The sequence below is a fragment of the Trachypithecus francoisi genome, unplaced genomic scaffold (genome assembly GCF_009764315.1).
Source record: "Trachypithecus francoisi isolate TF-2019V2 unplaced genomic scaffold, Tfra_2.0 Lachesis_group8, whole genome shotgun sequence".
Lineage (NCBI taxonomy): Eukaryota > Metazoa > Chordata > Mammalia > Primates > Cercopithecidae > Trachypithecus > Trachypithecus francoisi.
In genome coordinates, this window is record NW_022681473.1 from 63,751,711 (window position 1) to 63,779,646 (window position 27,936).

The 27,936-nt window shown below is 38.3% G+C and overlaps 1 protein-coding gene across 1 annotated transcript in view; it reads right to left on the bottom strand.

The window, feature by feature from the left end:
* FCHSD2 (FCH and double SH3 domains 2) overlaps positions 1-27,936 on the bottom strand; it is a 332,679-nt gene that overhangs the window by 157,114 nt on the left and 147,629 nt on the right. Inside the window, exons 4-6 of the mRNA XM_033206003.1 lie at positions 26,018-26,094; positions 9,916-10,060; positions 1,403-1,536 (exon numbers count right to left, since the gene is read on the bottom strand). Coding sequence (XP_033061894.1) covers positions 1,403-1,536; positions 9,916-10,060; positions 26,018-26,094 — 356 coding nt within the window. The remainder of the gene's footprint in view (positions 1-1,402; positions 1,537-9,915; positions 10,061-26,017; positions 26,095-27,936) is intronic.

A 27,936-nucleotide genomic window follows, 5' to 3' on the forward strand; every position in this document is an offset into this window, starting at 1 on the left:
CAAATTTGGGTCATGTTAGAAGGCAATTCCTTGTGATCAGCTCTATGAACTAGACCCTATCAAATCCCCACTTCTCAGAAACAGCCCTCCACTGTGTTCATGTTCATCCTCTGGCTGTGGCTAAATTAGGTGTTTATACATTCTTTACAAATCTGTCAATTCTCTGTTCTAGGATCTCTGAAAGTTTAAGAAAACAAGTTTCTAAAAATGACTATATTCCCATTCCAAAACAACAGTATATTCCCAATGGAGAATATACTGTTTATATATATATACAATATATACAATATAAAAACTTCAGGTCTTATTGAGAAGATGGGTTCATTGATTCTATAAAAGTACAGGAAATATTTGTATATTCAAAGAATAAAACAATAAATACAGTAAAATAAACTAGGGAAATATTAAATGTGCTTTCCTATAACATCAAGTCCTTCATGTATACTCACTTACTAGCCCTTGATAAACCGGGGAGCCCCTGAATTTTCACAAGTTGCTTATAAGCTTGCTTACATTTCTTGTGGATACAAACCGTATTAGAAAAACACCCCCTTCCTTGCTGGTCTGTTTGTACAAGTGTTCAAAGACTTTCTGAGTTTATGACTAGGAGTTCAGACTCCTAGATTTTGCATCAGTCAGCACACTGAACCAGAGTCTCAGCTCTCCTTCTCACAGACCTCTTCAGAGTCCAGTTCTATAACATGCTTTTTCTCATCAACATTTTATCTTGCCTTAAATTGTCATTGCAAAAATCTCTATTACACTGCTTGCTTTATATCACCTTCTATTACCAGTTGCCAGTTCTTTTCCTACTTATTCTTTAAAAAAAAGGTCTTACAATTCATATACATTGAAAGGGAAATTCATACAATTGCTAAAGCATACATGAAAAATTATGTATATATACACTAGATTTTTGTGTAAAAGAAAAAACAGTGCCTGAGGCAGGGTTTCTACATGGAAGTCAGTGCTCTTGTTCACTTGATGTGTTCATGGACCTTCAGTGGCATCTTGAGGATCACAGGGATTTCCAACCACAACTGATTGAGAGTCCAGCATGAGTAAAATGAGGCTCTTAAACCCTGATATTCAGACACCACAGCAGTGACTTTAGGCTTTTGATAAGCTTTCAAGTCTGTAAATACAATGTTCATTTACCTTCTTTTTCAAAATTCAATTTAATGTGAAAAACTGACTAATCTAATATTCCCATTTTGCTATATTAATTCAGATAAAAATCAGCCAATTAAAAAAGTGACCTAAAGTATATAACATATATAGGTCAAATGAAACCACCACTACCTGAGAATAGGTCCATGCTCACTACTAATAGAGAACAAACTATTAGTAACAATAACATTTATTTGCATAATTATTTTCTCAGAAATGTTAAAACACATACTTTGCCTCGATGTCAGCTTTCTCTCGCACTGCATGAGCCATCTGTTCAGTCTCAAAGTATTTCTTTTTGCCTTTAGCTAAATCTTTCACTGTCTCTTGTAATTCAGTTTGGATCTTTGTCAACTGGTCCACACACTGTAAAATACAAAAGTACAATCATTATGATTTTAGTTTTCAGGCTTACAGAAAATGGCTTCATCCTAAGGACTATACACTATGCCTTCAGGATGGAAACCCAAGAGAAAAGTCAGTACTTTCAGTGTCCTTCAAGTTGCAAATTAAAATCCTGTGATTTAAAATCCTGGTATTTCCATCTCAAGTACTACACATCAAACAGTGTCACAGTTTGCCTAACAACCATACATTGAGAAATAACCCGAGTGCTGCTGATGACTGACATTAAGGTAAGACATGGATGAGCAACTACGAAAAATGTTCTTACTGTTGGAGATACCATGATGATAAAAGCAAAAGAATAAGGCAATTCTGTATTTCCCCATCATCTTAATAAAGTCTCTATGTTTGGGTAACTGATAGTGCAAGGGGTACTGAAGAATTCACCCCTTAGACAAGAGGGAATGACACCTGAGTAGTCTGACTTAATAAGTCCAAGGTGAACAAGAGAAGCAGGAAACCTGGGTACCACAAAACAATTATTACTCAAAACCATCCCCTGCCCAACTCCTTGGATACACATATACATTCGAGGAAAAGGGATGGACATAACAACTAAAACAATGTTTAGTCAATTAACTCTTATAACACATTGGGGCCAAAGCAACACTGCTTCAGGACCCTTCTGAGTATCCAAAGGAGATTGACCCCACTTTGAAACAAACCACTGAGAAGTTTCACCAGCCTGAGGCCAGCTTAGAGCAGTCACATCTAAAAACTTCTAAGCCTGAAACAGCACTGGCAGAGACTGACAAAAGCTCAGCAAAGCAGGAGGACACACTGGTGAGGGATTATTGTGCAAGGGTGAATAGTGTGGAGGAGGGCAAGGATATCAGAAGAACCAGGATAAAACAAGGATAAACTTAACCATATGACATACAGGCTAGACTTTCCCAGAAACTGTTAGGTGTTAAGAAAGGACTACAGGGGATGAGAGATCTAGAAGATTCTGCATGGACAGATAAAAGCAAAATAACCACTCATACTTATTAAGCACTTAATAAGTGTTAGTCTGTGAAGGAAAAGGTTATTAAAAAAAACACAAAATAAAACAAAACTTTTCCCCTCTGCTTGAAACTGGGCCTTTGCTCAACTTTCTAGATCTGTGTTTAAATAGAAACCTGATGAGAAGACACAATGTCAGCTGTGTTATTAGGCAACATTGCTTACAAACCCTGGTAGGCAAACTGCATCAATTTGGGATAAGCTAAAAATTAACTATAAATATCTGATAGAAAAGCCATGGCTTTGGACTTCTGTGAGTATGGTGTATCTGGACATGTCCCTTACAGGGACCCTGGGAGCTCTGTCTGTAGAGTTGTTGTAAAAAATTTTTAGTCTCCTTTAGGGGCTAAAGCTGGCCCTGCAAATGTTGAGTCTTACTCCCTTGTCCTACACCTGCCACTTGGAGGACCAAACAGAATGACTGCTTGGCTACGTGGACTGAGACATACAATAGTGGGAGAATTAATCCCATTAATGCTAGATGCTTCCCTACTGGCACATTGTGTTCCCTGTACTCTGTCCTTCTCAGTAAACCTCTTGTCAGGTGTGGCCTACGACAGCCACGGGAGTCTGAATGCTTATTACTTCTAAAAAGACCCCTTGTGGGCACTGCACAGGTGCTATGTTTCGTACTTTACTGGTATTATCACATTTAGTCCTTGAAACAACTCTATGGAAAAGGTGGTGGTGGTGGTGGTGGTAGTAGTAGTAGTATAGTAGTAGTAGTAGTAGTAGTAGTAGTGATCCCATTAAGATGAGAAAATAGACTCAGATGTTAAGTAATTTACTCCGAGTCACATGGCAAGGATGTGATACCATTTACCATGCAACCCATTAAAGTGTGTACCCTAGTTCTGTGATGACCATGTTTTAAAGGTCTCTTATAGACCCAGTTTATCTTAAAAGTAAGCTTTAAAAAAATTGACATATAGTTCACATACAACAAAATTCACCTTTTTAAAGTATACAATTCAGTGGTGACAAGGTTGTTCAACCATCACTCTCCTTGAATTCCAAAACATTTTCTTACCCCCAAAAGAAACTCTGTATCCATTAGCTGTCAACTCCTCATTTCTCCCCACCTCCAACAACAATTAATCTACTTTTTGTCTCTACGGAGTTCCTATTTGGGATATTTAGTACAAATGGAATCAGATAATATGTGGCCTTAAGTGTCTCACTTCTTTCACTTACAAAACATTTTTAGGGTTCATTCAAGTTGTAGCAGGTATCAGTACTTCATTCCTTTCTATCACTGAATAGTATTTTGTTACTTACTAAGAGTAAGCTTTTATCTTGCAGAAAGAAAAGTTGTCTTTCCCCCTAAATTGTAATAGTACTTATCAAATACAAAGCTTTTGTTTAATAAATGATATGATGACAACCTGACACTCTCATAAAGAAGTGCTGAACATCCTAATAATGCTGTATTTGCAGGTGTGAAGAGCTAAAAGCAGGCTTCATGGCTACAATTCGATATTAAGAACCAAAAACTGGGCCAGGTGCGGTGACTTACACCTGTAATCTTAGCACTTTGGGAGGCTGAAAAAATGAGATATCTTGAGCCCTGGAGTTCAAGACAACATAGTGAAACCTCATCTCTACAAAAAAAAGTACAAAAATTAGCCAGGTGTGGTGGCAAGCACATGTAGTCCCAACTACTTGGGAGGCTGGAGTGGAAGGATCACTTGAGCCCAGGAGATTGAGGCTGCAGGGAGCCGTGTTCATGCCACCGCACTCTAGCATGGGTGACAGAGCAGAGAAAAATTCTGTTTCAAAAAAAAAAAAAAAGAAGTTAAAAGTAGTGTCTCTGAGTATGACACAGACACAATAATAAACTTGCTAATAACTTGAATATAAGAATAAAAATAAAAGTAACCTGGGCCAACACATTGAAGTCCTACAAATGATTAGGTTCTCTAACCCAGTAATAATGCCTGGAAATTTATCCTGAGAAAAAAATACAAAAAGTTAATTTTTACTGTAGACTTAAGGGTAATGTTCAAAACCACACGTAAGATTAAAGAAAGCAGAATGGAAAAATTCACAAAATAATAAAAAATAATAAACATAAAGGTTATGTAGAAACATGAACAATTAGGAAACTGAGAGAATGAAGATAAAAGGAGTAAGAGAATTAAGTAGTCTACGATGGTGAAGGCATTTACATGTATTTTTCTATAAACTTGTTTCAATATTAAGCTTTGTTTTAAAAGCATTATATAGGATTTGGAATTAGGAAGTAGTAGTATATTCAAGTTCCCACTCTGTTATTTACTACCTAAGTCTCTTTAATATTTTTAGCTTTAATTTTATCATTTGTAAAATAATAATACTTAAATACTATCAGGGTTATATAAAAATCAAATGAGACTATAATGGATATAGTAGCAGTCTGCAAACTCTAAAGTGTTACACAAATGTGAACCACAATATTTCAAGGAAGGTAAGTAAACTCTAGTATAAATGAGAAAGATACGGACAAAAGTATGGTTAAGTAAACATAAGAATAGCAAAAAGCCTTAAGTTATTGTGGCTCTTGTTCTAATTTTTAAGCAAATGTCAACATACAGAAAATAATTTTGAAAAATGTAGTAATTCTCATAATCCTCATTATAAACTGGGGCTCTTCAGAATTGTCATATAACTGTGTTTATCCTTCAAGTATTATAAAATAGCCAAATTAGAGAAAATCTTAAAAAGAACATGAACTTTAAAATGTTACAGAGGAAGAATTTTAAGTCAGATTGTTTCTGATCATGACAGAACAACTTGGATCAGACTACCTTTCTCTAGTCTGGAAAGTGTAAAAGTTGGACAGAATGTGTTTTTTAAAAACTGCCATCATTAAAGACCACAACCATACACTGAACTTAAAGGACTAAGACACATGGGAGAAGAGGAATACACCAAGGTAAGTCTTAAATTCAACTTGGCTTTTTTCTCAGGGTATTTGTTGAATCACGGTATAAAGAAACAGGACAGAAACAGAAAGTGGCATTCTTACTAGACTGGGGAGACAGAGGTTGGAGTTTAGGGACGCCAAAAGAACAGGAACTTGAGAGGTAAGGGTCTAGAAAGAGGGGTACTGCAGAAAAGCAAGTCCAAAAGTCTGTATGCAGTTTCCCCTCTGGTTAACAGACAACTTCTAAAAAGCAGGTGTTGGGTGAAATGCCAAGAAATCCAGTGGAGAACAGTAGCCGAGAGGCTAAAGAGTGAGCAGAGATCAGAGCATCAGAGCAGCTACATGACACTGAGAAGACAAAGGTTAGAGTTCAAGTCCTGTCAAAGTAGAAGGGTCTCAGTAAGCAACCTATACTTTCAGTTAAAACTCTAGGAGTAAGTGAAACAGAATAGCCCTAAAAAGCCTAAAACCAGAGATCCTAACAGAACCAAGGTGATCTAATAGCATTCTATCTGCCCGCCAGAAGAAAGCTTAACCCTCTTTGGAAATAACATCTTCCAGAGCCTCCACAATTTTTATCCACAATATCCAACATCGTGAGTTATAATCAAACAGAAGATCCAAATAACCAAAAATCAAGAAAAACTGCAGGCAGTTAAAAGAGACCTACAGGCAATTAAGATAGTGAAATTATACAACAGAGATTAGTAGTAACATGTTTAAGAGGATAAAGGAAAAACATGGAGAACTGTACCAGAAACATGGAATGTATTATTTAAAAGTCAAATAAAAATCCTGGAACTGAAAAGTACATTAAGATTCCAAAAGATGAAGTTTTTCTGTTTTGTTTTTGAGAAAGGGTCTCCCTCTGTCACCCAAGCTGGAGTGCAGTGGCACGATCTCGACTTACTGTAATCTCTACCTCCTGGGCTTAAGTGATCCTCCTGCCTCAACCTCCCAAGTAGCTGGGACTACAGGCATGAACCACCACACCTGGCTAATTTTTGCATTTTTTGTAGAGACAGGATTTCACCATGTTGGCCAGGCTAATCTTGAACTGAAATGATCCTCCCACCTCAGCGTCTCAAAGTGCTGAAATTACAGGTGTGAGCCACCACTCTCATCCCCAAAAGATGAGTTTTTAAAGCAGATTCAAAATAGTAGAACAGTATATTAACAAACTTGTTAAATATTCAGATTGAAGTACACAGAGAAAAAAGGGTGGAAAACAGAAAATGCTAAAAAAGGAGAAAAGACATATGAACAGAGGCAAAAGGTCTAACAGCCAAAAAGTCATAAATGGGAGTTAAATAGAATTATCTTGCTAGAAGATTTTTATATTGTTCATGAGGTGGTAAAATACTAATTCAAGGTAGACTGTAATAAGTTAATTTGGACCAGGCGAGGTAGCTCATGTCTGTAAAACCCGCACTTTGGAAGGCTGAGGTGGGCAGATCACATGAGGTCAGGAGTTCAGGACCAGCCTGGCCAATGTGGTGAAACCCTGTCTCTACTAAAACACAATAAAATTAGCCAGGCGTGGTGGCACATGCCTGTAATCCCAACCACTCAGGAGACTGGGGTGGGAAGATCACCTGAGCCTGAGAGGCAGAGACTGCAGTCAGTGAGATCACGCCACTGCACTCTAGCCTGGGTGACCAGGCGAGACTCCATCTCAAAAAAAAAAAAGTTAATTTGGAATAAGGTTTGGGGAATAGTAAAATTAATGATTCAAGGTAATGTAATAAGTTAGGGAGGCATATTAGATTCTCTAAGGTAATTACTAAAAGAATATAGGATTTAAAAAGTAAGAAGCTAATAGTGGAGGGAAAAATTGATATTATAGAATATTAGATTGCTTAATATCATTAACCATCAGTGAAATATAGATCAAAGCCACAGTAAAATATTAATTACCTCACACCTGTTAGGCGGCTATTTTTTTAAAAAAAGATAACAAATGTTGGCAAGGCTGTAGAGAAATTGGAGCCCTTGTGCACTGTTGGTGGGAATGCCAAATGATGCAGGTGCTATGCAAAACAACTCTGGTCATTCGGGAAAATGAAAAATCTGGGATCGCTACCTTTAGGATTTATAAATCTGGCACATTGAGGGTTACCATGTGGAGAGAGTTGTTAGTGAGTGAAGCCGTTCAGAAAAGCAGAGCTAATGGATGGAAAGAAAGTCTGAATTCTAATACCATCATTTGAACCCCTAGATCCATCCATGCTTGAAGTCCTTCAATTTTCAGTTATACAAGCAGATACATTCCATTCTTGGCTTAAAGCAGTTTGAAGGAGGTTTCTGTCATTTGCTATCTCAGAGTGACAGGTATACCCAATATGTACTGAATATTTAACAATTGTTTAGATATAACATAAATAGATTATCAGCTATAATATAAAACAAGTTAATTCACAGACATGAGCATTTGTTGCATCTTACCAAAGATTTTTTTTTTCTTTTTTTTTTAGACAGAGTCTCACTGTCGCCCAGGCTGGAGTGCAGTGGCATAATCTCTGCTCACTGCAACCTCCACCTCCCGGGTTCAAGCAATTCTCCAGTCTCAGCCTCCCAAGTAGCTGGGACTACAGGCACATGCCACCATGCCTAGCTAATTTTTGTATTTTTAGTAGAGATGGGGTTTCACCATATTGGTCAGGCTGGTCTTGAATTCCTGACCTCAGGTGATCCACCTGGCTTGGCCATCCAAAGTGCTGGGATTACAGGTGTGAGCCACTGCACCTGGCCTTACCAAACATTCTTTGCCTAGGAATGTCAATTAAATTCAAGTCTAAGACTACTTCATCAATGGAAGAGATAAGAACCAGAGGTAGTTAAACTCTCGGAATATTCTGATACTGAGTGAGGTGGAACTTTCCAGTAATTCAATTAAAAGTGATGAATGCGCCAGAAATTTGAAATGCAGTATTTCCTCCTGGTTGGGAAGTTATACTAGTATTAATTCTCTGCTCCTACCTTCCACCCACTTTCTGCACAATCTCACACACACACACACACACACACACACACACACACACAACTTTCTTCCAATTCAAAATCACTGGCCAGTGACCACATAGGTTACTCACTATGTTTGTTTTGAAAGATATATTTTTTGGCAAAGATAAAACACAGGCATTCTTATACAAATACTTTAACTAACTAATATTAGGTGAGTGCTCTAAAGAAATTAACATTTTACATAAAGACACATACACATTTAACATACTGATTTCAAGCCACTAGAATCATCTTTTGCAAATGGAAAATTGAGGGGTTTTTGGTGGGAAAGGTGTTTGTAAAAATGTTCTGAAAATCCAAATTACAATTAGAATCAAAACACTGGATGGCTTCTAAAATATTATTTCCCTAAATAATTACTTTAATATTTTCTTTCTTTTACTTTAATATTTTCTAAAGTATTAATACTTCCACAAAAAATTTTAATTACTTATTAGGTACAATGATAATCTCAATTGTTGTAACTCTATTTCCAAAAGAACGCAATTCAATCACCTATTTTCAACAGCCAACTTTTCTAAAAAGTCACATTAAGCAATGCCATTTTCCTATGAATGTTTTATTTCTGTGTAATAAAATACATCCATCTGAAAACATTTACTCATGTGTAACCCATATAAAGTTTAGAGTCCAACAGGGTTTTTAAAATAAGTTTTTTATATTTAGTCAAAATGTGTCAGTTTCCTTTAATTATACAAAATGGGTCAAGTTGAAAGTAAGACAAATTAGCCTGGCGCGGTGGCTCAAGCCTGTAATCCCAGCACTTTGGGAGGCCGAGATGGGCGGATCACGAGGTCAGGAGATCAAGACCATCCTGGCTAATACGGTGAAACCCCGTCTCTACTAAAAAATACAAAAAACTAGCCGGGCGAGGTGGCGGGCGCCTGTAGTCCCAGCTACTTGGGAGGCTGAGGCAGGAGAATGGCGTAAACCCAGGAGGCGGAGCTTGCAGTGAGCTGAGATCCGGCCACTGCACTCCAGCCTGGGCGACAGAGCGAGACTCCGTCTCAAAAAAAAAAAAAAAGAAAGTAAGACAAATTAATGTAAACTTTTTGGAAGAATCAGTGGGATTAATAACCTTGTAACTATTCTAATATACACCAAACTATACCAATATTGTGAAACTAAGTAGATCTATGTACATGAATTATGCTGAAAAGTGGTATTTCTAAAAAATATTTACTGAGCTTCTTGAACGTTCACGGATTTGAATTACACTCACTTTTAGCAGTTAATAAAACAGTACTTAATGAGAACATGTTGAAATCAGAAAATCCTAGTAAAATGTCAACTAGAAACATACAGGACCATATAAAGTTTTGAATAAGATTTAGCATAATCATACAGATTACAAATGTAGCACTGAGATATTAAAATGCATATAAGAGCAGAAATAAAAACAATACCCTTTTTAGTTGCTGTTCTTTTAAGCTTCTCACTGTCCTTGCAGGCTCAGAAATGAAGTTTTTATAGTTTTCACATATATTCATCCGAGACTGGGCTACTTGCATTGTTCCCTCGAGAAAAGATTTCCAAACGGGATACATGCTCCTAAATTCAAAGAGGGATAGAAAAGCATTAGGCAGGGAACAGTAAGAAAAAGTTGGCTAACCTTTTGCTCACAGGGTAGCAATGACAGAACACATGAATGTCTTCTTTAATGTATTTATACTGGCTTATAGGCAATATTTCAGCACACATAAGAAGCAACATGGCATATACTCTATTCCTCTTATTGCTCAGCAATAGGGAGTTTTGATTCATTAGCTATTCTTGACAATGGAGTAAAGTGCTACAAGAATTACAAAGCTCACGCTATAAAAATCAGTGAATATTTCAGACTCTCCAAGTCTTTTGCTGTCACAAGGTCATAGTTATGAATATCAAGTTTTATTACTTCATTAAAGTATTTTCCTAATTTTACTAATAAGGTAACTGAGGCCCAGAGAGATTTTAAAGTATCACTTTAGGTCACATGAGAGGAAGGTGGCACTACTGAGATACAAGCCGAGGACTGGGTACCTCTATATATAGTATATTGTCTTTCAATGACATCATATTACTCAAAACTAATGCGGCTGGAAAAATATATCATGAACAACTGTTTATGTGCATGCAAAGTCTATTCTGTCTGACAAAATAAATCTATAATATTGTTTGCTCTATATCTGTCTTCCTGTTATAACAATGCTTAGCATCACACTGTGCTTTGGATTCATTCTAAGCAAGTCCCATCTCCTTTGCTTGATAAATGTGCTCAGCAATCTCAGTCAAGTCAAGGAATTATTAATCCTTTGCTTTTTCTAGCCACTTTCCTCTTCAACCTTCTTTCCTACTTGCTAAATGCTTTAGTCAATTCTAGCATGCTCCTACACTATTTATAAACACAATCGATAACTTATAACAATGGTAGTGCTTTATTTTTTAAAATGAGTCCTTAAAGGGAAATTTTGATATATTATAATATTCCTCTCCTGAGATTTCCCTTTTGTGGGAAATCCATACAGATTTTCAACCACAGCAACATGTGGGACCACATGCTATACAGAATGCTCACTGTGGTCAACAGATGACAGTGTAAAAGAAAAGGAAAAACTGCCTGAGTCCCTATCTTATTTAGAAGTAAAGAAAAAAACTTGATAAACTATGGTTTTCAACCATGGAGTCTTACAAATTAGTTCATGTAACGTACCAGATGAATCAGTTTAGATGGAAATAGTCATTATTTAGGCAGAGGTGTATCACTATCCCTTTGGAAAGATTCAGTGTGTTGCACCAGCAAAAACTGTCAGCATAAAAGCACTGATGAAGTTAAGAAGAGCAAAACGAACGCCCTCCATGGCCTCACTGCATGACAACCAATGGAACTTGCAATGTAAACTCACCACAGGCTCTCCCTCTAAGCAGTTCCAACAATTGATTTACTTGAAGAATATACTGAGAGAAAAATTCAGTACTATGATTTGTAGCTACTAATTTATACTTAAAATATATTTTAAAATAATGAAGACAATGAAAAAGAACTATTATGAATTGTGATAGGAAGAAAGACAGGAAGGGAGAGACCCTTCATCCATGTTCTTCTCTCAGTGTTAACACCCTCTTCTCTTTATCCCTTCTCCTAGGTAATAGCTGTTCGCCCTTCCAATCTCAGTTTAAATGTAACTTCCTTTGGGAAGTCTTTCATGATCACCACCCAGCCAACCCCCAAACTTTATCAAGTTACTCTTTGTCATTTGTTCACGGCTCCAGCACTTTTCTTTCAATTATAAATATTTTAACGCAATTGTTTATTAACGTCTGTCCCTCTCACTATAGTGAAAGCGCCACGAAGGCAGGAGTGTATGTCTTCCTATTGCATTCCTAGGGTCTAGCAAATAAAGAATGATTACAATAATATGTGTTGAATGAGTAAATACATGAATGGATGAATGTATTAACTATGAAGACTGTACAATAAAAAGACAAATCCTTTCATTAAAAAGATAGTTTAAAAAGAGACCTTTAGAGTTTAGCAGATTTATAGCAGGGAAACATATCCTGAACACTGATATACCATGAAAAGCACAGAATTCAGTCACCAGTCAGAAGACCTAAGTTCAAGTTCTAGTTTTAACAAAATAATCATAAGCAGCACACTTCACTATACTTTCATCCTCAACTGGCAAATGGAGAAGTAACAAATATTCCTGCACCACTTACCTCACAGTGTTATTTTAAAAATTAAATGCATTCTCTGCCAGCATGGATTAGAGACTTAAATGTTAGACCTAATACCATAAAAACCCTAGAAGAAAACCTAGGTAGTACCATTCAGGACATAGGCATGGGCAAGGACTTCATGTCTAAAACACCAAAAGCAACAGCAGCAAAAGCCAAAATTGACAAATGGGATCTAATTAAACTAAAGAGCTTTTGCACAGCAAAAGAAACTACCATCAGAGTGAACAGGCAACCTACAGAATGGGAGAAAATTTTTGCAATCTACTCATCTGACAAAGGGCTAATATCCAGAATCTACCAAGAACTCAAACAAATACACAAGAAAAAAAAACAAACAACCCCATCAAAAAGTGGGCAAGGGTATGAACAGACATTTCTCAAAAGAAGACATCCATACAGCCAACAGACACATGAAAAAATGCTCATCATCACTCGCCATCAGAGAAATGCAAATCAAAACCACAATGAGATACCATCTCACACCAGTTAGAATGGCAATCATTAAGAAGTCAGGAAACAACAGGTGTTGGAGAGGATGTGGAGAAATAGGAACACTTTTACACTGTTGGTGGGATTGTAAACTAGTTCAACCATTGTGGAAAACAGTATGGCAATTCTCAAGGATCTAGAACTAGATGTACCATATGACCCAGCCATCCCACTACTGGGTATATACCCAAAGGATTATAAATCATGCTGCTATAAAGACACATGCACACGTATGTTTACTGCGGCACTATTCACAATAGCAAAGACTTGGAATCAACCCAAATGTCCATCAGTGACAGACTGGATTAAGAAAATGTGGCACATATACACCATGGAATACTATGCAGCCATAAAAAAGGATGAGTTTGAGTCCTTTGTAGGGACATGGATGCAGCTGGAAACCATCATTCTTAGCAAACTATCACAAGAAGAGAAAACCAAACACCGCATGTTCTCACTCATAGGTGGGAACTGAACAATGAGATCACTTGGACTCAGGAAGGGGAACATCACACACCGGGGCCTATCATGGGGAGCGGGGAGGTGGGAGGGATTGCACTGGGTGTTATACCTGATGTAAATGACGAGTTGATGGGTGCAGCACACCAACATGGCACAAGTATACATATGTAACAAACCTGCACATTATGCACATGTACCCTAGAACTTAATGTATAATAATAAAAAATAAAAATAATAATAATATTAATAAAAAACGCCACTGATTCCTCAAAAAAAAATTAAATGCAAATGAAATGAAAATTCACGATACACAGATTCTTTTTAATGAATAAATAGTAACAGTAGCAGAATTGTAACAGAAATAGAAGCACTTCTCGTTAACATAATAGTAGTATTCCCAATGGTAGTGGTGTTTTTCATTCCAATTAAGGAAAAATAATCACGGGTCATAGAGTGATTTTTAAAAAATTTTTTATTTCACCAAGTTTCATATGAAGCAATTTTGAAGGATAAGAAAAGTATCAGCCAGCGTGGTGGCTCATGCCTGTAATCCTAGCACTCTGGGAGGTCGAGGTGGGCAGACTGTCTGAGGTCAGGAGTTCGTGACCAGCCTGGCCAACATGGTGAAATCCCGTCTCTGCTAAAAATACAAAAATTAGCCGGGCATTATGGCTGGCGCCTATAACCCCTCCAGCTACTCAGAAGGCTGAGACAGGAGAATCGCTTGAACCTGGAAGGCGGAGGTTGCAGTGAGCCAAGATGGCATCATTGCACTCCAGCCTGGGCAACAGAGTGAGACTCCATCTCCAAAAAAAAAAAAGTATCAGGCATATACGGTACTTTGCCATTCTACATATCTCATGGTAAGCACTATGTTATGTATTTTACAATTATCACATCATTTAATCCTCATCATAACTCTGTAAGATAGGTATTATTCCCATTTTACACAGGAGAAAAGTGAGGCTCAGAGAGGTTATGACATTTTTCTAAGGCTACTCAACAGTAAATAGCACCTCCATGGTCATAACCTAGACTTTGCCATTACTAATAACTACTGCTTTGCTCTCATCCCAAGTTCAATCTTCTGATTTCTGACTAACACCTCCTGATTCTACTCACATTCTTTAGAATTCTGAGTCCAAGAATTACTCAATCCTATATGAACCCACAATCCATTTGGTCCTACCCCCTTTCCACTGTCTCTTGCCCCTCTCATGATCTCCCTTTTCAGTTCATTACCCAGTCTAGGTTTCATGGTCTACCCTTATAATCACTCCCTTATGTATGCCCGTATTACCTTTGCCTCTTTCTCTTTCCACCTTTATAACCTACAAGCTCCTACCTTGGTTAAATCTAAAACTGCTAAGATTATACCAAAGTATACAGAAGAATGTGGCTGAAGAAAAAGATAATTACGTTGCCTGGTCGCATTTTAAATTGATGTCAAAAGAATGCTAGTAACCTCTTAGTGATACCCAGCAAGGGTACTATATTTCCTTAATCCATTCATTCAACCACCCTTCTACACAATTATTTCCCAACTTCTCTCTTCTCAGACCTCTAATACAAACACACTTGTAGCCAACAGTGGCAGTATCAGAGGGCAATGTCCATATGTTCCCACGACATCTGCCAAACTCCTTGTCTCTGCACCCATACATTCTGCCAATCCTCCTATTACTTGCATGAACTACCCATGCTCTGAAGGCCAACTCCTCAAATTTATACTATATTATACAACCTCTCACTTAAGAATATCAATTCAAAACTCTACAATGTCAGTTTTTCCCTCTCTACTGGAGCATTCTTGTGAGCAAACATGCTATAATATTTCTATTTGAAAAATCTCCATCAAACCTCCATTTCTCTCCAGCTACCACCCTAATGTCTGCTCTCTTTTACAGAAAAACACCTTGAAAGAATTGTCTAAAATTACTGTTTCTACTTTCTCTCCTCTGGGTCTCTCAGTTCTACCCAAATCAGACTTCAATGTCTACCACTTTTCTGAAATTGCTTGCCAAAGTCATCCAAGATCTTCCTATGGCTAGTCCAAATAGTTCAAGTCTTGATTCTATTACTCGACCTATCAGCAACACTGACCTACTTTAGCCTTCTTGAAATGTTTTCTTCACTTGGCTACAGGACATCACTCTCCCTTGGTCTACTCCCACCTCACCGGCCATTCTTTAGTCTTCTTTGCCAGTTCCTCTTCATCTCATTGCCCCATAAATACTGGAGTGCCCTCAAGTCAGACCCCAGACTTCTTCTCTTCTCTAACTACATTCACTCTGTTGAAATTTGTTTTTAAATTTTTATTTTGTTATTTCTTTTTAAAGATAAGGTCTTGCTCTGTCACTCAGGTGGTAGTGCAGTGGCACAGTCATAGCTGACTGTAGCCTCAAACTCCTGGGCTCAAGCAATCCTCCCACCTCAGCCTTCCAAAGTGCTAGAATTTCAGGTGTGAGCCACTGCACCAGGCCTACATTCATTCTTTAGGTGATCTCACTCTATAGATGGCTGTAAAGACATCCGGTCTCCTGGCTTTACAGAGTATCAATATGCTATTCCTAAAGCTTTTTTTCTTTTCTTTTTTTTAAAGAGGCAGGGTCTTGTTCTATTGTTCATGCTGGAGTGCACTGGCATGATTGCTACAGCCTCGAACTCCTGAGTTCAAGTGGTCCTCCCGCCTCAGCTTCCCAAGCAACTGGGCGTACAGGCATGTGCCACTGCATCTAGTATTTTCCTCTTTTTAATAGAAACGGTATCTCACTTTGCTGCTTAATCTGCATCTTGAACTCCTGGCTTTGAACTATCCTCCTGCCTTAGCCTCCCAAAGTTCTGGGATTACATGCATGAACCACTACTCTCAGCTCAATTCCTGAATTTTTAATTCCTGCCCAGACACCTTCCCTAAACCCTAACTGCTTGTTCAACATATCCAACTTGGATATTTAGTAGGCATCTTACACCTAACATGTATAAAACTAAATTCTTGATTTCCCTAAAACCTGTTCTGGCAATCTATCTATTTCATCTCATTGACAGTAGCTCAAACCTTCTAGTAGTTGGCTCAAACTCAAAGACCTGGAATCAGCACTGATTCCTCATTTCTCTCTCATATCTGCTCCATCAAGAAATCCTGTTTGCATGCTGGAGAGGATGTGGAGAAACAGGAACACTTTTACACTGTTGGTGGGACTGTAAACTAGTTCAACCATTGTGGAAGACAGTGTGGCAATTCCTCAAGGATCTAGAACTAGAAATACTATTTGACCCAGTAATCCCATTACTGGGTATATACCCAAAGGATTATAAATCATGCTGCTATAAAGACACACGCACACGTATGTTTATTGCGGCACTATTCACAACAGCAAAGACTTGGAACCAACCCAAATGTCCATCAATGATAGAGTGGATTAAGAAAATGTGGCCCATATATACCATGGAATACTATGCAGCCATAAAAAAGGATGAGTTCATGTCCTTCACAGGGACATGGATGAAGCTGGAAATCATCATTCTCAGCAAACTATTGCAAGGACAGAAAACCAAACACCGCATGTTCTCACTCATAGGTGGGAATCAAACAATGAGAACACTTAGACACAGGGTTGGGAACAACACACACTGGGGCCTGTCGTGGGGCGGGGGGAATGGGGAGGGATAGTATTAGGAGATACACCTAATGTAAATGACAAGTTAATGGGTGCAGCACACCGACATGGCACATGTATACATGTGTAACAAATCTGCACATTGTGCACATGTACCCTAGAACTTAAAGTGTGTGTACATATATGTGTGTGTGTGTATAAATCCTGTTTGCTAGACTTAAAAAATACCATGGGATTTAATTACTGCCAGTCTCTTCCACTGTGACTACCCTGTTTTGAGCTACCTTTACCTTATGCCTAGATTACTGCAATAGTCTCCTACCTGCCCTCTCTGCTTCTGCCTTGTCCCACAACACCTGTGCTCTGCACAGTAGAGCAATTGCTGTGCAATCACTTCTTGGCCCTCTGTATTCTCCCTACTATGCTTACTGTTCTTATTGCCAATTGGCATATATGTTTAATTATTCACTTGTTTACTGTTTGTCTTCCCTCATTAGAATGTAGGCTCCATGCAGCAGAAGCTTTGTTTCATTTACTGCTGTATGTTCAGCACAGGGTATGGCATAGCAGGCACTCAATACGTATTTACTGGAGGAGGAGAGGAGGGAATGATGGAGCCTAGATTTGAACCCAAATGTGTCTGGCTCCCAAACCTCTGTTCTTTTGCTGACATAAGATTGTTCTTAGTCTCAGTAACAATGCTGAACATTAAAAAGGGTCTCTTCATTCTGATATAGTTTATACCAAGACTTATGTATCCTAAGTCCTTGGTATACATCCTCTACTATTTTTGTCTCCTATCTTCTGTACCATTATTTACTTATCATTTTTGTTAAAATGACTAACCTTTTAAACTAAAATATACATATCCTACGACTTTATATCACTATTCTAACTGAAAAATACTTGCCATAATAATTAGGTTATAACTAGTAAAATACAAAACCATTCATCCATATACCACCTAAGTTCACGCTGCGAACTATTTCTTACATGAATATCATACAAGATGTCTAGGAAAACCTAGAAAACTTTACCAGAAGAAATTTCTCATTAAGAAATAAATCAAGGCTGGGCACAGTGGCTCACATATGTAATCCTAGCATTTTGAGAGGCTGAGGCAGAAGGATCGCTTGAGGCCGGGAGTTTGAGACCAGCCTGGGCAATATAACAAAACCTCATCTCTACAAAAAAATTTTAAAATTAGCCAAGCATGGTGGTAGTGGTGGCTACGCAGGAGGTGACGTGGAAGAACCACTTGGACCCAAGAGTTTGAGGCTACAGTGAGCCACTTCACTCCAGCTTGGGTGCAAAAGTGAGACCCTGTTTTGAAAGAAAGGAAAGAAGAAAGAAAAGAGGGGGGGAAAAGGAAAGGAAAAGAAAAGAAAGAAATCAAGAAATTATTAACTGTTAAATTCTTAGCAAAATCTTAAGTGTGGAAGAGGTCACACAAAGCTACAAATGTGGTAAAACTGCACAGAACTCAACGTGCACACACTTATATACACACAAATGAACGTGTATAAAACTAACAAATTCTGAATTAGGCTGGATGACTGTATCAGTATCAATTTCTTGGTTGTGATAATGTACTACAGTTATGCAAGATACTACCACTGGGAGAACTGGGTGGGGAATATAAGAGCACTCTTGGTATTTATTATTTCTGATGACCGCATGTGTAGCTACAATTATCTCAAAGTAAAAAGTGTTTAAGATATAACAAACAAAACCATAGGTCTTCCCTAGGCTTAGAAATACATCTTTCTACTAGCATCACATCTCAAGACAACTCAGGAAAATGTGATTAAGAGCTGGGTGCAGTGCCTCAAGCCTGTAATTCCAGCACTTGAAGAGGCTGAGGCAGGCAGATCACTTGAGGCCAGGAGTTTGCCACTGGCCTGGCCAACATGGTAAAACTCCGTCTCTACTAAAAATACAAAAATTAGCAGGGCATGGTGGTGCACACCTGTAATCCCAGCTACTCAGGAGGCTGAGGTACAAGAATTGCTTGAACCCGGGAGGCAGACGTTGCAGTGGGCCAAGACTGCACCACTGCACTCCAGCCTGGGCGACAGCGAGACTGTCTCAAAACAAAGAAAAAAAAAATGTGATTAAGTTCATAAACTAAGAATAATTTATATAGTAACTAATAACAAGAAGAATAGTGTTTTAATAAATGTTCATATACAGTTGTTATTGGTAGTAGAAAGGGAGAATATTTCTGGGTAACAGAAATAAAGGCAGGGAAAAAGACTGCTTTCAGTCCAGTTGAGGTGTTGATAAGAAATGAAATACAACTGCAACTGAGGTGGCCAAGGGTTAGAAAACCAAGGATGAAAGGATAAATGGCCAGAGATAAGTAGAGAGATAATTTGGTGCCAGGTTTCTTCATGGTTTTGAATATCATAAGAAGAAATTTAAATTTATCCCATTGGCAAGGAGAAACAATAGAAGATTTTCACACAGGGGAGTGACAGTAGGTCTATTTTACAAAGACATAAAGACATAGTTTCTGTCATTATAGCAGATGGAATCGTGAAAGAGAGAGATCACATGCAAACAAGCAGCTACTTAACATTCCAGATATGAAGAGATCTACATAGAAGGTAAAATTAGAGGCAGTTTTTTGTTTCCCAAGTTGAAAAGTTAATAAAAATATATTATTATTACCAGTTCATAGACAAGATTTAAAGGCAAGAATATAAATAAGCTTACTTAAAAGAGTCATTAGAGAGTTGAGAGACTTTTGAGAAACATTTACATAGAAAGGAATGAAAACCTGTCCTCAAATTAAAAAAAAAAAAAAAAAGTCCAAGAGAAAGTAGTGTTACAAAAGTCTAATGCAAATTGAGGCTGTTTAATGATATTAAATGCTGCATGTATCATCAGATAGGCAAACAATTTAAAAGACTGATTACACGCACTGTTGGTAAAAAATAAAAACAAAGGGACAATTTAAAATCATACTACAGGCTGGGTGTGGTGGCTTATGCCTGTAATCCCAGCAGTCTGGGAGGCTGAGGTGGGCTGATCACTTGAGGTCAGGAGTTCGAGACCAGCCTGGCCAACATGGCAAAACTCCATCTCTACTAAAAAGACAAAAATTAGCCAGGTGTGGTGGTGTGCACCTGTAATCCCAGTTGCTCGGGAGGCTGAGGCATGAGAATCACTTGAACCCGGCAGGTGGGTGGAGGTTACAGTGAACCAAGATCATGCCACCACACTCCAGCCTGGGTGATGGAGTGAAAACTGTCTCAAAAAACAAAGTCACACTAGAAAAAATTAAATATATTTATACGTTTATGGAGAACAACTTCCAATATTAATATTTTAGGGCCAGTCTAGTAGTGATGAATTCCCTAATCTTTTGCTTGGCTGGGAAAGAATTTACTTCTTCATTTATAAAGGATAATTTTGCTGAATGCAGTATCCTTGGTTGGCAGGTTTTTTTTTTTTTTTTTTCTTTCAGCACTTTGAATATATCACCCCATTCTCTCTTGGCCTGTAAAGGTTTCTGCTGAGAAATCTGCTATTAGTCTTACAGCAGTTCCTTGACAGGTGACTGCATGCTTTTTTCTTGCTGTTTTTTGAATTCTCTCTTTGTCTTTGATGTTACATAGTTTGACTATAATGTACCATGGATAATGCCTTTTTGCATTTCATCTGCTTGGGGGGTCTCAGAGTCTCCAGTATCTGGATGTCTAAATCTCTTGTCAGACTTGGGAAGTTTTTGTCTATTATTTCATCAAATAGATTTTCTAACCCTTCCCTTCCCTCTTTACCATCTGGGAAACCAATAATGTGTGTATTTGGTCACTTTATGTTGTCCCATATAACATAGAGGCTTTGTTAATTCTTTCTTATTTTTCTTCTTTTTGTCTGCTTGCGTTATTTCATAGGACCTGTCTTCAAGTTTTGAGATCCTCTCTTTTGCTTGATCTAGTATACTGTTGAAGCTTTCAAATGTATTTTGTATTTCATTCAATGAATTCTTCCACTATAGAATTTCTGTTTGGTTCTTTTTTATATCCATCTCTTTGGTAAATTTCTCATTCATATCCTGAATTGTTTTTCTGATTTCTCTGTACTATTTTTCAGAATTTTCTTATATCTCATTGAGTTTCTTTAATATTAAAATTTTGAATTCTTTTTCCAGGATTTTGTAAATTTGTTTTTGATTGGGATCTGTTACTAGAGAATTATTTTATTCCTTTGGAGTTATATTTCCTTGCTTTTTTCATGTTTCCTACATTGATAACTGCACATCTGATGTAATAGTCACTTCTTCCAATTTTTTAAATTTGTTTATGTAGGGAAAGTTTTCCTGAAGATAGATCTATGGTGCTGCTTGGATAGGGCCCTTTGGCCTTGATTCTGGGTGCTTACAGTGGTACAGTATCTGTATGATTTCTTTGGCTATAAATAGTGTCAGTGGTGTTTGTAATTTCTTTTTTTTTTTTTTTTGAGACAGAGTCTCGCTCTGTCACCCAGGCTAGAGTGCAGTGGCCGGATCTTAGCTCACTGTAAGCTCCACCTCCCGGGTTTACGCCATTCTCCTGCCTCAGCCTCCCAAGTAGCTGGGACTACAGGCGCCCGCCACCTTGCCCGGCTAGTTTTTTGTATTTTTTTAGTAGAGACGGGGTTTCACCGTGTTAGCCAAGATGGTCTCGATCTCCTGACCTCGTGATCCGCCCGTCTCGGCCTCCCAAAGTGCTGGGATTACAGGCTTGAGCCACCGCGCCCGGCCATGTGTTTGTAATTTCTTCAGTGGTTTCAGGTGCAGTTATTAGTGAGGCCTGTGGTAAAGTTTTGCTGAGGGTTGGGACACCAGGTAGGCCAGTCTTTGAGCCCCAGTAGAGACAGTGGTGAGTTGGCACCAATAGTGCAGGTGGGCCAATTTTTGGCCTCCAGGTGGCTTACTCAGATACTGGTAGTTGCAGCAGTGAGCTGGTGGGAAGGCGGATTATTGGGCCTCTGGGCAGCTGGCATAAAACAGGCAGTGGCAGTGGTGGGATCACCTTCTGGGTCTTGAGCAGTGTATGCTGGTGTTGGTGGTGGCTGTGATGGAGTGGGCGGCTCAGTTTCCAAGCCTGCAGGTGGCATGTGCAGTTAGGTGTCAGCTGTGATTGTAGTGGCAGGGGTGGGTAGAACCAACCTCAGGCCCCCTGGAGGAGTATTCAGGTGCCAATGGTAGTAGAATGTGCTGGGCAATCTCCTGGACCCTAGCCTGTGTGCTCTGGCATAGGGATATGAAGCCAGGCTGGGCTGGCTTGTCCTCAGGCTCTTAACAGTGTGTGCAGGTGCCAGCCATGGTAGGCAGGGGCAGGCTGATCCCTAGGCCATTGGCAGAATTGTCAGCTACCTTGAAGCCCCTCCCTCCAATATCAACATTTTAAATGTATAAACCCTTTGATCCAGCATTACCCTCTCTAAGAATTTACCCTACAGATAAACTTTCAGTGTACAAAAATATACTTATGTTCATACAGAACTTATTCACTGCAGCATTATTTGAAACACTAATAAACTAACTACAAATAGGGAAGTGGATAACAAAAGTATAGTTCATCAATACTATGGCACTAAAGCAGGCATTAAAAAGAATGAGGGAGCAGAACATACTGACATGAAGGGATTTCTAAAATAGACTCCTTAAGTGTGTGTGGGGGGAGCAGGGGTGTTACACAGTGCATGCGTATAATAATTGCAGTTCTGTTAGAAATAACAAAACTATGTAAGTCCATGTGTGAATCACATAGAAAAAAATGTAAAAGAAAAGACCACACACTTGTAATAGCAATTACCCTAGGAGAGTAGAAATGTGAATGGAAGGTGCTTGGGAAATGATATTCTTTATACTCTTGTACTGTTTATCTACTTGATAAAAAACATGTATTACTTGGAAAAGAATTGTAAAACTACCAATGCAAATATAAATACAAAAAAGTTAAATGGAAAATTTTAAATGACTAAAACTATAATAAGCTCCAAATAAACAAAAACATTGGCAATTGTAGTTCTCAGCCTCAATCCTGATCTTTCTATTGTCTTTTTCCACAATAGCACCACCATCCTCTCAGTTGCCTAAATGAAAACACCTGGGAGTCATTGTATAATTCTTCATCTCTCTCCTCCTGCTTCATTCATTTAGTCAGTAAATATTTATCAAGTGCCTTCTATGTTGCAAGAGCTATTTTAAATATGAAGAAAACTGTTTATATATGTAGTTTGTCACAGAACAAATTTGACAAACACAAAAAACAAAACTGCCAAATCACTTGCAAGTCCTCTGGCTTCAGTCTTCTAAACACCTCTGAAATCTTCCCTACAACTTGATTTCTGCTACAGTTTCCTTGGTTCAAATATGAGATGATGAGGAATTAAATTCCTGCCATTCTATCCTTTCTGAATTCTTCCTCACAACCCTCTGATCCACCTTTATACTATCACTAAATAAAGATGATAATGTAATTCCTCTCATGGAAACACTTCAACACCTCCATTATGTTCTGAATAAAAAAGCAAACTCTATACTGTGATATGTAAAGTCCTTTTATGATGCCTACCTATGATGTATCCTTCATCTTCACCACTCCAGTTAACCTCTAACGCACAGCAACCCTACTGAACTGTTACCTAACAGTCACATTTTCTCATGCTCCATGCCTTGAAGGGGTTATTTTCACTTAGAATTCCTTTTACCAAACCTTCTGCCTGGAAAACTCCTGCACATTCTTTAAGACCTGGCTCTACAAGCCTAGGTTTTCCTCTATGGCTCCAACGCCCCTCTCCTATTACCCAATTCTGCAACTGTTTATAGTGGCTATCTCCTGTATGCTTATGAAGGCTAGACAGCGTATCTTCTAGTCTCTCTAATCCTAAGGTCTACTTTAACTGCTGACATGTAGTAGGTATTTCATATGTAGCCTATGAATAAGAAAGAAAGAATGAATGTGTCTTTAAATAGCTATCTGACCTTGAGTAAGACATATAACCTGAGACCTGGTTTCCTAGTGTATAAAATGAGAATAATTATATAATTATATCTACCTCACAAAGCTGTTCTGATAATCATGGGAGATGAGTTCCTAGCACAGTGCCTGTCACATAGTAAATATTTGGTATATGTTAGCTTGCAATACTTCTTTAAATTAGAGTTTATAAGCTAGCCTAGGAGCATAGCTTTTTAATCCTTATTTCTTTGGTAACCTGAATCCTGAATTTTAAACGAACTTGAATATAACTCCTGGACTCAAGCAATCCTCCCATTTCAGCCTCCCAAAGCACTGGGATTGCAGGCATGAGCCACCATGCCAGTCTAGCTATCTATAAGTTGGATCCTTCTTTACTGCAAGCAATCTTCTTCTTAGGCTAATTTCCTTATACCAGCAACACTGAACATCCCATGCTCACTGTCACCTCAAGGTTTTGTTCTACTTGTCTCTCTTGCCTAGAATTTCATCTCTCCTCTCTTCCTCCTTAGCTGAATTTTGCAGATACAGAAAATCCTTAAGAAAATTTGTGTGTGTGTGTTTCTTTCTTTGTTTGTTTGTTTGAGAGACAGAGTCTCACTCTGTCACCCAGGCTGGAGGGGAGTAGTGCCTTCATAGCTCACTGCAGCCTTGAACTCCTGGGCTCAAGCAATCCTCCTGCCTTAGCCTCCTGAGTAGCTGGGACTACAGGCATGTACCACCACACCCAGCTAATGTTTGTATTTTTTTGTAGAGATGAAGTCTCGTTATACTGCCCAGGCTAGTCTTGAACTACTGGCCTCAAGTGATTCTTCCACTTCGGCCTCCCAAAGTGCTAGGATTACAGGCATGAAGAAAATCTATTAATATTTTTATTTCCTGTTTTGCTTTAATATTGCAATCATACTGTTCTATTATTTATAGCCCTCACGGCACCTTCCATGATTATCGGTAGGCCACTGTGAAGAACTATTAGGGTTTCTTATCATATATCCTTCAGTTTTCTAGCTCCATTGCCACATTCTTAAGAAATTATCTGATGTCAATCATCACTGATAATTCAGTATCTTGATTTTGTATTCAGACTCTAAACCATACACTTCAATACTAAGTTCTTAACTGTTTAAGAACTGCTATTGTTTCAATGGTATTTGATCATAATCATAACCAGACTGCAAGCTCTGAGGTCACTGACTTCTGGGTCCTTCAACACAAAGGACAACTCCTGAGCATAAAAGATAATAAATACTTCCAAACTGACCTCAAAAAAGAAATCAAATTCTTTTTTTTTTTTTTTTTGATCCAGAGTCTCACTCTGTTGCCCAGGCTGGAGTGCAGTGGCGCAATCTCAGCTCACTGCAACCTCTGCCTCCTGGGTTTAAGCAATCCTCCTGCCTCAGTCTCCCGAGTAGCTGGGATTACAGGCGCTCGCCACCACACCTGGCTAATTTTTCTATTTTTAGTCAAGACAGGGTTTCATCATGTTGGCCAGGCTGGTCTCGAACTCCTGATCTCAGGTGATCCGCCTGCCTTGGCCTCCCAAAGTGCTGGGATTACAGGCGTGAGCCACTGCGCCTGGCCAAAAGAAACCAAATTCTAAACAAACTTATACTTTTAAGATATCGGTAGGTCACTAAGGACACAATCTGTATTCCATTCTCATCCACCTTCATTACACTTCATATTCATATGTGGTATATTAACTGGCCACATCTAAATCTTTTGTTTATATTCAAATATACAAACACACACATATATTTCTAAATTAAGTATTGTGCTAAAAAGAAGCTCTTTTCCTTACATTACTTAGAAAGTTTTCCCCCCAGTCTCACAAAAACCCCATCTTTCTGTATTTAGAATTTATTTCAGAAGTATCAATGAAGATGGCAGAACATACACAATCTTGTTTCATCACCATCACAATAATGTGCTTCATCATAGGTCACTTAGCAATTTGTGTTCCATTGTCACCTGCCTTCTTTAAGTTTCAATTGGGGGTATAATTAATTATATAAAATATAATCTTGGCTTATATAAGACATGAAAATGATCTATTTTATATAGATTGTTTAATGTTATAAAACATTAAAATTTTGATAATTTTGAAACTATATCCAAAAACATAGCAGACAGAGGAAAGAAGTGATTCTTTTAAAAACTAAAGTGTTACATTATCTATATGTCACACAGCTTTAAGTAAAACCATTTCTAAAGAAAATAGGCCAAAACTACTAAGTTACCTGTAATCATTCCGATCATCAGCTTTTACTCCAGGCCAATCTCTCTTCAGGTATTGACTAGCCAACTTCTGGATACCCTGTTAAAAAATACGTTTTTCTAAAATAAGTATTATGCCATAAAGGAAGCTCTTTTCCTTAAAATACATGACTTAGAAAATCTCATTTTTCCAAATGTAAATTTAATTCAGAAGTGAAAAAAAAACAATGACAGGCTGCACATGGTGGCTCATGCCTATAATCCCAGCACTTTGGGAGGCCAAGGCAGACAGATTACTTGAGGTCAGGAGTTTGAGACCAGCTTGGCCAACATGGTGAAAATCTCTCTCTACCAAAAATACAAAAATTAGCTGGGTGTGGTAGCATGCGCCTGTAGTCCCAGCTACTTGGGGGGCTGAGGCAGGAGAAACACTTGAATCCAGGGGCAGAGGCTGCAGTGAGCCGAGACTGGGCTGCAGCACTCCAGCCTGGGTGATAGAGCGAAGCTCTGTCTCCAAAAAGAAAACCCAATTAACGAACCAACCAACCAACCAAACAAACAAAAAAACCAATGATAAATGGTAGAATACTACAACCTTCTTTCATTATTGTCCAGTCCTCTCTTGTCTCCACTTTTAGGAAAAGGGTGAGTATAAGGATGAGAAAGCTGAAACTTCATTGATACGCCTTTCACTTTTAACTATCTGACTAGCCATAAAAACAAACCACCTCTGGCATGTCACAGGGAACACAGCTGTCCATCTCCACAGAACTCTGATCACACAGCTTTCTAAATCTCAGCAGCCAAACTCTCATATACCAGGAAAGAGAAAAACAAATTCCATTTTAAGTAGACAGATATATACTGGTATGTAAAATTAATAAACAAATTTTGGTGCTGTTCCATACTATTAATTCTCAAGACAGATTTTAAGGGTCTTTTCTTTTTAAACGATACCATGACACAAGTCACTTCAAACAACAAAAAAAATTGCTTTACAAAGAAATTTGCCCACTTATTATTATCCACACAACACAAATATGGATAAAACAGAATGTTTATCTATAATAGGTGTCAGGGAGAGGTACAGGGATTTGAATTGAGAAGACCATTTTGTTAAGAACTGATTTTAAACTGCTCATTCCAATTATACAATGTATTATGTTTGGTTTTTTGCTTGTTTGTTTTTGTTTGTTTGAGACAGGCCTCATTCCAATGCCCAGGCTAGAGTGCAGTGGCACGATCATGGCTCAATGCAGCCTCAACTTCCCGGGCTCAAACAATCCTTCCACCTCAGCCTCCCAAGTACCTAGGACTACAAGCATGTGCCACTGAGCCCGGCTAATTTTTTGTATTTGTAGTAGAGACAGTGTTCGTCATGTTGCCCATGGCTCAACTCCTGGACTCAAGCAAGCCACCTGCCTTGTCCTCCCAAAGTGCTGGGATTACAAGTGTGAGTCACCAAACCTGGCCAATGCATTACTTTTGGATAGGAATATATGTGGTCCCCTAACACTGTAACAGGGCCTAATGTAATGGTTATAGAAATCATTAACATTGAGATACTTATTTCTATACACGTAACTAAAAAGAACACAATGTTGAAATGAAGAACAATCACATTTATTAATCAACTGCCTGCTCTAGGCAAAAATTACTCAAGTAAAATCAACACTACACTCTACATGGTACCTTTCTATTAAGGTCTGTTGTCAAATTAGCTTGAATCTCAAGTTCCTCCTGAACTTGGCAACAATTTGGTTTCACTATTTCTAAGTATTGTGTATTCTGAGAACTTGTATACAACTACATATCCGTAATAGTTCCACTTAACATATCTTGTACTTTGGGAACTCCAAATACTATGTCTTCCCTGAATATGTATGGTAGTTTTTCACCTCTGTACCTTGTTCATACTGCTCCCACTGCATGAAAATATCTT